Source organism: Hippocampus comes, unplaced genomic scaffold, assembly GCF_001891065.2.
Source record: "Hippocampus comes isolate QL1 unplaced genomic scaffold, H_comes_QL1_v1.1 scaffold22, whole genome shotgun sequence".
Lineage (NCBI taxonomy): Eukaryota > Metazoa > Chordata > Actinopteri > Syngnathiformes > Syngnathidae > Hippocampus > Hippocampus comes.
The window spans coordinates 2,787,432-2,797,307 of record NW_017806175.1 but is presented as its reverse complement, the minus strand read 5'-3'; the positions used below and the strand labels follow the sequence as shown (position 1 = coordinate 2,797,307).

The 9,876-nt window shown below is 43.6% G+C and overlaps 1 protein-coding gene across 1 annotated transcript in view; it reads left to right on the top strand.

Annotated features, from left to right (window-relative positions):
* Positions 1 to 9,876, top strand: part of ddr2a (discoidin domain receptor tyrosine kinase 2a) — a 32,003-nt gene that overhangs the window by 15,926 nt on the left and 6,201 nt on the right. Inside the window, exons 4-11 of the mRNA XM_019896731.1 lie at positions 80 to 182; positions 787 to 1,018; positions 1,151 to 1,298; positions 1,453 to 1,555; positions 3,553 to 3,736; positions 4,257 to 4,497; positions 4,738 to 4,803; positions 5,298 to 5,464. Coding sequence (XP_019752290.1) covers positions 80 to 182; positions 787 to 1,018; positions 1,151 to 1,298; positions 1,453 to 1,555; positions 3,553 to 3,736; positions 4,257 to 4,497; positions 4,738 to 4,803; positions 5,298 to 5,464 — 1,244 coding nt within the window. The remainder of the gene's footprint in view (positions 1 to 79; positions 183 to 786; positions 1,019 to 1,150; positions 1,299 to 1,452; positions 1,556 to 3,552; positions 3,737 to 4,256; positions 4,498 to 4,737; positions 4,804 to 5,297; positions 5,465 to 9,876) is intronic.

The following is a 9,876-nucleotide window of genomic DNA, read 5'->3' as shown; positions in this document are numbered from 1 at the left end:
GCGCGTGTGTGTGTGTGTGTGTGTGTGTGTGTGTGTGTGTGTGTGTGTGTGTGTGTGTGTGTGTGTGTGTGTCCCTTAGGTGTGTGTCGGTACCCCTTGGGAATGTCTGGAGGACAGATTCAGGATGAGGACATCTCCGCCTCCAGCCAATGGTCCGAATCCACCGCTGCTCGATATGGCAGGTAGGTTGTCTCACAAATACACCACCCTGGGGATGGAGCACACCCGCTTAACATGAAAGTCCTTCACTTATCCATCCATCCACCCCCGGATGTCTGTCTGTAGGTTTCGGTTTCGTTCATTTTCGGGGCCGTTATGGCTGTTGCTCATCGTGGTGTGCATGTGTGCATATGCGCGCGTTAGCATGGTTGCGCACCCGCGTGTGCGCGTGTGTGTATGCTACAACGCTCGCGATCGGGTCGATTGCGGGAGGTTGGTTGCGTCAAAAGTCGGTCTTCGGTCAAAAAAGATTGGGCACCCGTTTTAGATGTTATCTTCCTCCAACACACCCGATTCGGAGGGTCAGGATCGTTTCCTGCAAAGCTTCCTGTTGAACTGATAGATATGCACATGCTGTACATTTTTTTTGTATGATTGTACATTTTAAGCAACACATGTTGGAGATTAAAAAAAGAGGATAATGCAATTATTGTGGAACAAGTGGAACCGACCACACACATCTACTCCATCCTATTGTTCCCCCTCTTCTAGGAAATTTGGGCTGTTTTTGAACTGTTGTTTAGTCTAACATAATTGTTAAGTTTAACACTGACATGGGCCTCCGAGATTGAACTTCGAAGAGGGCGATGGCGCCTGGTGTCCAGAGATCACGGTGGAGCCGGACAACCTGAAGGAGTTCCTGCAGATTGACTTGCGCTCACTCCACTTCATCACCCTGGTGGGCACCCAGGGTCGCCACGCCGGCGGCATCGGGAACGAGTTCGCCCAGATGTACAAGATCAAGTACAGCCGCGATGGCAGTCGCTGGATCTCGTGGAGAAACCGGCAGGGCAAGCAGGTGAGATTTAAAGCACAGTGATTAAGCATAGTGATTTAATGATGGTACAGCGTAGCCCGCAACAAAAACAAATTTAAAGCCCCTGATTCATAATCGCGACGGGAATGACATCTGTGTGTTTGTCGTACAAAGGTGATTGAGGGGAACAGGAACGCCTACGACATCGTGCTGAAAGACCTCGAGCCCCCCGTCGTCGCTCGATTCGTACGCTTCATGCCCGTCACAGACCACTCCATGAATGTCTGCATGAGGGTGGAGCTGTACGGCTGCGAATGGCTGGGTAAGAGGAAACAACCGAAACCGCAAGCATCAGAGTTGCCAGAAAGCAAGTAATGAAGCATTGAACCCCCTTCAACTTTCTCACTGCATAATAGACACAAGGCGTTCCTAATCATGTGTCTGCCAGGAAGTTGATGATCATCTTTGATTGACAGATGGTTTGGTGTCATACAACGCCCCGGCGGGCCAGCAGATGAATATACCTGAGCATGTCGTCTACCTCAATGACTCTGTCTACGATGGAGCCATCATCTACAGGTCAGTGTGTGTGTGTGTGTGTGTGTGTGTGTGTGTGTGTGTGTGTGTGTGTGTGTGTGTGTGTGTGTGGGTGTGTGTTTCCAACAAAGGATGTGTAAACACAAAAGGCGGAGCAATATATGTAGACCGACAAGAGAGCAATACACACACGAATATACAGACATTTACTGAGTCAGTTGTGAAACACTTCTTTGAGTGAGTCTCTGCATCGTTTTACTTACTGTACTGCCCCCAGATGGCTAATCTGTTTATACCAGAAGGAGCAACACAATGTTCATTGAATTCAAGCAAAATGTGGCAAAGGAAGTTGAATTATGTCATTGTTGTATGTTTTTATAAGGTCCAATATTAGACTGCCATTTTTCCAATTTAAAAAAAAAAAACATTACAAAAATCTTTGTCTGCCGCTTTTGGGTAATTGGAAAGGATTAATAGCTTTTCCTTTCATTTCTGTCTTAACTGATTTGCAAGCCTTTTTAAATATTTCCACGGTCTCAGTCCTCTCCTGAAATAACAAATTTACCGATCTTATCGGGTGAGTCATCAGCAACTTTTTCAGTAGTATCACTCACTGTTCACGATGAAATATTGACATTTGAAATCTGCTTTTCGACATTCACTAAGTTTACATTGTGCGTTAACACGCAAACGTTTGACTGCAACATGTTTGTTTGGATGACTGGAACACTGTCAATTAAACAAACATGATTCATGCTGCTTGTGTGGTAGGGAGATCACCTACATGTGTGTGTGTGTGTGTGTGTGTGTGTGTGTGTGTGTGTGTGTGTGTGTGTGTGTGTGTGTGTGTGTGTGTGTGTGTCCTCTCGTTGGCCAAAGCCTGAAACTTTTCCTCATTGTCCCTTTGTTGTTGTTGTCACCCGGTTGCCGTGGTGACAGCAAAGAGACAGTGGAGAGAGGGTTCCAGGTGGCAAAAACAATCCTGGGAACGACTGAGTCAGCCCGTGAAGGAATGACATTATTAGTGTTTGCATTATGGCATTGTGAATGAATAATGTCCTCCATGACACAGGCCTGCGTCAAGTTTCACGTCGATGAGTTGAATTGCAAATGCTTGCCACAATGCTGCCTCCTAGTGGTGGTAACAATCACTCACGTTCAAATCAGGGCAAAGGAACCTCAGTTCGAATTAATGACGTTTCAGTTCTGGGAGGGACCGTGTTATATTCATGAAAAAATATAAGTTAACAACGCAACAAATGATTAATTTTTGTCATGGTTTGATACTGGCGGGACCCCAAAGCAGAGTGTAGAAGGATTTGCGTAAAGTCTTTATCCCAAATAAATTAAAACAAAAAGGGGCTACACAGAAGTAGACATGGTTGGTTCACACAAAGTAGAACATTTAAAACTGCTCAGGTGCTATTAAAAAGTAGGAAAATGAACAAAAAAAACAAGCTAAAGGACTAAAAGGTGCTCCTGATGAATAGGGAAAGTTCAAAATACAAAGAAAAGACGAATAAATGTAAGGTACGACGAATAAGCACAGAGATTAGCAATCGAGTTCAAACAAACTGTCTAAAATAAGAGAGAGTAGAGCAAGGAGGATGCCCAGTAATATACAAAAACTCACTGGGAGAAACAAAAAGCGCAAAAAATAAATAAATAAATAAAAATCCAACTAAACACACAGAATTCAGCACAACAAACGTCGAAGACAAAGGAATGATCTGGCGCCTTTTCTTGGGTGGCCGCACGGCTCATAACTCGGAACTGATCGCCAACTGCTAGATGCGTATCTCCTTGCGCAACTCCTGCCTGTGTCACCTTGGGAAGAAAAAAAAGTACAAAAACAGCGAGAACCACCTGGGGGAATAAAGCAAAACATAACAGTTACAAACACAAATGAGCTCTACAAAGCGCATGCTAATAATGATAATGCAATACAGGTGAGTAGTTTCATTTGATTATACCGTGGGTTGGATTTTCCAGCTACCTGCGTACTTATTCCATTTCCTCTGTCCTGTCTCTGTTCCCAGTATGACAGAGGGCTTGGGCCAGCTGACGGATGGCGTGTGCGGACTGGACGACTTCACAGAGAGCCACGTGTACAACGTGTGGCCCGGCTACGACTACGTGGGTTGGAGCAATCAGAGTTTCCCTGGCGGATACGTGGAGATCATGTTTGAGTTTGACCGCATACGAAATTTCACCACAATGATGGTGAGACGTCGCTACATTTGTGCTCTTTCAGGTCTCAAATTAAAAAAAAAGAAAAGTAGTCACTCAGCGCCATCTTGTGGCATCGTAGTGCCAAGAAACTATGTTGAAATGAAAAGGACGAGTTTTTATTTGATAGATAGATAGATAGATAGATAGATAGATAGATAGATAGTACATTTGCACATGTGCACTTACTTATATATTGAAAAGAAAAATGTACTGTTACTGTCACCAACTTCCAAAAAAATCAAAACACCATTGCCACCTAGTGGCAGAGAAATTACCTCAGCGCAGATTTATGACTCAATATTTTATACACCTCCATTTTAGTGTAGTTTTTTTATATATTATAAATATATCTATAGCTATAGATATAGCTATAGATAGATAGATAGATAGATAGATAGGTAGATACACACACACACACACATTTTTGGAGGGGGGTGCTCATGCCTTGGGCCGGTTCTGGTACCAATGGTAACAAGATATTGTAATAACGATGTTTTTTTTCCGGTTCCAGGTTCACTGCAACAACATGTTCACCTACAACGTTAAGGCCTTCCAGCACGTGGTCTGCTACTTCCGCTCCGAGTCAGACTGGGAGGCCACGCCGCTCGCCTTCAGTCCCTCGGTGGACGACGAGGACCCCAGCGCGCGCTTTGTCCCCGTCCCGTTGGCCAACCATATGGCCAGCGCCATCAAGTGCCAGTTCTACTTTGCAGACGTCTGGCTGTTGTTTAGCGAGATCACCTTCCAGTCAGGTACAATGTAGATCTTTAATATCGTATTTCCATAAACAGTGGCCCTTCCAAATCAGCCAAAAAATGAACACCTCCTTCATATAGGTACTTGGTCTCGTTTCAAACAAATCTCAACGTATGAATGCACACACGTGAGCATGCAATCGAGAACTGCTGAACCAAGTTGAGTTCTGTTGCTCAGCGAAACAGCAGCACCGAAACAGTCTCTTTAGATGACCTGAAGCGTGAATTCTTTTTCAGACACTGCCATGTATAACACAACGCTGACTCCTCCCAAGGCAGGACTTCCACCCATCATCCAGCCTGGTCAGTTAACTGCACATTTTTCTGTTGGCAACTTATTTGTTTTAAGTTCATTTTTGCTTTTAGGACATTATTGTTTTTCCCGTGCGTGTGTGTGTTCATATGAGATCCATTAAGGTCTCACGCACCCTGCCGTTGGCAACCTCTGGTGTTGTATTCATAGTGCATTGTGACGTAGGTGCGAAGCCTGGATTTAATTTTTCCCCTCACGTAACGCAACTGTTCATGGTCATTTCACACATACAAACAACAGAAAGGCACAGGAAATTCAATTTGAATAAGGAAGTTTCACAATGGCCCCACAATTTGCTTATATTGCTGGGAAAGATTTCAATAGTGATATTTTTGGTAAAATGTAGCATTAGCATTTGTAGGTGTAGGAATTAATGCTGACGGTTCAGGTTCGTGCCTACTTGTCATTAATTCCACTTCAAAAGATTAGCAGGTGCTGTTTCTCCGCTGCTTTACTTCAAACCGCTCCCTGTTTCCCTCCCCAGAGGACGACCCAACTCATAAAGTGGACGACAGCACGACGCGCATTCTGATCGGCTGTCTGGTGGCCATCATTTTCATCCTGGTGGCCATCATCGTCATCATCCTGTGGAGGCAGGTGTGGCAGAAGATGTTGCAGAAGGTAAGTGGCATGGCAAATGAAATTCAAATGGCAGAATTCATTACAATTAGAAGTCATTTGTTCCCTATTAGTCACGCGCGGTGTCCATAAACATTACCAATCCAGTTTGCACGTCATACTTTGTATACTGTATTTTCCGCAATAAAAGGCGCACTGAAAAGCCTTCCATTTTCTTAAAAGCTCACGGCACGCCTTAAAATCCGATGCACCTTGTGTATGGTCATTACGGTAATATGTCAACCCCAAAATGGCTCCTTGCCAGAGACATGCTTACAACGCAGAGTTCAAACCTAAGGCGATCGGTTACGCAGTTGAACACGGAAATAGAGCAGCAGGAGAGTTCAACGTTAACGAGTCAATGTTATAAATTGCTGTTGGTTCAGTGAACTGTGTCGCTGCTTTATTAAATAAGTTTTACTGACATTTGATCGTCGCTATATGAATCAGGGTGTAGTGTAGTGTTCTGTTGGCATTTCCTTCAGCGTAGCTCCGTCTAGTGGATGCATTGTAGGTTGGTTTGTGTGTGTGTGTGTGTGTGTGTGTGTCCTCTCGTTGGCCAAAGCCTGAAACTTTTCCTCATTGTCCCTTTGTTGTTGTTGTCACCCGGTTGCCGTGGTGACAGCAAAGAGACAGTGGAGAGAGGGTTCCAGGTGGCAAAAACAATCCTGGGAACGACTGAGTCAGCCCGTGAAGGAATGACATTATTAGTGTTTGCATTATGGCATTGTGAATGAATAATGTCCTCCATGACACAGGCCTGCGTCAAGTTTCACGTCGATGAGTTGAATTGCAAATGCTTGCCACAATGCTGCCTCCTAGTGGTGGTAACAATCACTCACGTTCAAATCAGGGCAAAGGAACCTCAGTTCGAATTAATGACGTTTCAGTTCTGGGAGGGACCGTGTTATATTCATGAAAAAATATAAGTTAACAACGCAACAAATGATTAATTTTTGTCATGGTTTGATACTGGCGGGACCCCAAAGCAGAGTGTAGAAGGATTTGCGTAAAGTCTTTATCCCAAATAAATTAAAACAAAAAGGGGCTACACAGAAGTAGACATGGTTGGTTCACACAAAGTAGAACATTTAAAACTGCTCAGGTGCTATTAAAAAGTAGGAAAATGAACAAAAAAAACAAGCTAAAGGACTAAAAGGTGCTCCTGATGAATAGGGAAAGTTCAAAATACAAAGAAAAGACGAATAAATGTAAGGTACGACGAATAAGCACAGAGATTAGCAATCGAGTTCAAACAAACTGTCTAAAATAAGAGAGAGTAGAGCAAGGAGGATGCCCAGTAATATACAAAAACTCACTGGGAGAAACAAAAAGCGCAAAAAATAAATAAATAAATAAAAATCCAACTAAACACACAGAATTCAGCACAACAAACGTCGAAGACAAAGGAATGATCTGGCGCCTTTTCTTGGGTGGCCGCACGGCTCATAACTCGGAACTGATCGCCAACTGCTAGATGCGTATCTCCTTGCGCAACTCCTGCCTGTGTCACCTTGGGAAGAAAAAAAAGTACAAAAACAGCGAGAACCACCTGGGGGAATAAAGCAAAACATAACAGTTACAAACACAAATGAGCTCTACAAAGCGCATGCTAATAATGATAATGCAATACAGGTGAGTAGTTTCATTTGATTATACCGTGGGTTGGATTTTCCAGCTACCTGCGTACTTATTCCATTTCCTCTGTCCTGTCTCTGTTCCCAGTATGACAGAGGGCTTGGGCCAGCTGACGGATGGCGTGTGCGGACTGGACGACTTCACAGAGAGCCACGTGTACAACGTGTGGCCCGGCTACGACTACGTGGGTTGGAGCAATCAGAGTTTCCCTGGCGGATACGTGGAGATCATGTTTGAGTTTGACCGCATACGAAATTTCACCACAATGATGGTGAGACGTCGCTACATTTGTGCTCTTTCAGGTCTCAAATTAAAAAAAAAGAAAAGTAGTCACTCAGCGCCATCTTGTGGCATCGTAGTGCCAAGAAACTATGTTGAAATGAAAAGGACGAGTTTTTATTTGATAGATAGATAGATAGATAGATAGATAGATAGATAGATAGATAGATAGATAGATAGCACCGTCATACATATGCACATGTTAATTTACTTCTAATTTGAAAAGAAAAATGTACTGTTACTGTCACCAACTTCCAAAAAAATCAAAACACCATTGCCACCTAGTGGCAGAGAAATTACCTCAGCGCAGATTTATGACTCAATATTTTATACACCTCCATTTTAGTGTAGTTTTTTTATATATTATAAATATATCTATAGCTATAGATATAGCTATAGATAGATAGATAGATAGATAGATAGGTAGATACACACACACACACACATTTTTGGAGGGGGGTGCTCATGCCTTGGGCCGGTTCTGGTACCAATGGTAACAAGATATTGTAATAACGATGTTTTTTTTCCGGTTCCAGGTTCACTGCAACAACATGTTCACCTACAACGTTAAGGCCTTCCAGCACGTGGTCTGCTACTTCCGCTCCGAGTCAGACTGGGAGGCCACGCCGCTCGCCTTCAGTCCCTCGGTGGACGACGAGGACCCCAGCGCGCGCTTTGTCCCCGTCCCGTTGGCCAACCATATGGCCAGCGCCATCAAGTGCCAGTTCTACTTTGCAGACGTCTGGCTGTTGTTTAGCGAGATCACCTTCCAGTCAGGTACAATGTAGATCTTTAATATCGTATTTCCATAAACAGTGGCCCTTCCAAATCAGCCAAAAAATGAACACCTCCTTCATATAGGTACTTGGTCTCGTTTCAAACAAATCTCAACGTATGAATGCACACACGTGAGCATGCAATCGAGAACTGCTGAACCAAGTTGAGTTCTGTTGCTCAGCGAAACAGCAGCACCGAAACAGTCTCTTTAGATGACCTGAAGCGTGAATTCTTTTTCAGACACTGCCATGTATAACACAACGCTGACTCCTCCCAAGGCAGGACTTCCACCCATCATCCAGCCTGGTCAGTTAACTGCACATTTTTCTGTTGGCAACTTATTTGTTTTAAGTTCATTTTTGCTTTTAGGACATTATTGTTTTTCCCGTGCGTGTGTGTGTTCATATGAGATCCATTAAGGTCTCACGCACCCTGCCGTTGGCAACCTCTGGTGTTGTATTCATAGTGCATTGTGACGTAGGTGCGAAGCCTGGATTTAATTTTTCCCCTCACGTAACGCAACTGTTCATGGTCATTTCACACATACAAACAACAGAAAGGCACAGGAAATTCAATTTGAATAAGGAAGTTTCACAATGGCCCCACAATTTGCTTATATTGCTGGGAAAGATTTCAATAGTGATATTTTTGGTAAAATGTAGCATTAGCATTTGTAGGTGTAGGAATTAATGCTGACGGTTCAGGTTCGTGCCTACTTGTCATTAATTCCACTTCAAAAGATTAGCAGGTGCTGTTTCTCCGCTGCTTTACTTCAAACCGCTCCCTGTTTCCCTCCCCAGAGGACGACCCAACTCATAAAGTGGACGACAGCACGACGCGCATTCTGATCGGCTGTCTGGTGGCCATCATTTTCATCCTGGTGGCCATCATCGTCATCATCCTGTGGAGGCAGGTGTGGCAGAAGATGTTGCAGAAGGTAAGTGGCATGGCAAATGAAATTCAAATGGCAGAATTCATTACAATTAGAAGTCATTTGTTCCCTATTAGTCACGCGCGGTGTCCATAAACATTACCAATCCAGTTTGCACGTCATACTTTGTATACTGTATTTTCCGCAATAAAAGGCGCACTGAAAAGCCTTCCATTTTCTTAAAAGCTCACGGCACGCCTTAAAATCCGATGCACCTTGTGTATGGTCATTACGGTAATATGTCAACCCCAAAATGGCTCCTTGCCAGAGACATGCTTACAACGCAGAGTTCAAACCTAAGGCGATCGGTTACGCAGTTGAACACGGAAATAGAGCAGCAGGAGAGTTCAACGTTAACGAGTCAATGTTATAAATTGCTGTTGGTTCAGTGAACTGTGTCGCTGCTTTATTAAATAAGTTTTACTGACATTTGATCGTCGCTATATGAATCAGGGTGTAGTGTAGTGTTCTGTTGGCATTTCCTTCAGCGTAGCTCCGTCTAGTGGATGCATTGTAGGTTGCGTCTTATAATGCGGTGCGTCCAATATATGAAAAAAATGACAAAATAGGCGCCTGATGGTGCGCCTCATAATCCAGTGCGCCTTTCGTGTTGAAAAAACGGTATGAAGCATTCTCAACGTCTTTGAGTGCAAGGACGTGGGATTTTTTTTTTTCAACGACCGCCTCATCATCCTATTGACAATTCAACATACCTAGCATGTGTATCACTAACAGCAATAAACATTCAAAATTTGTCATCTTGAAAAATCAAATTGATAATTTTTCGAAAAGTAGAATGTGGGGAGCTCCATTTTTGTGC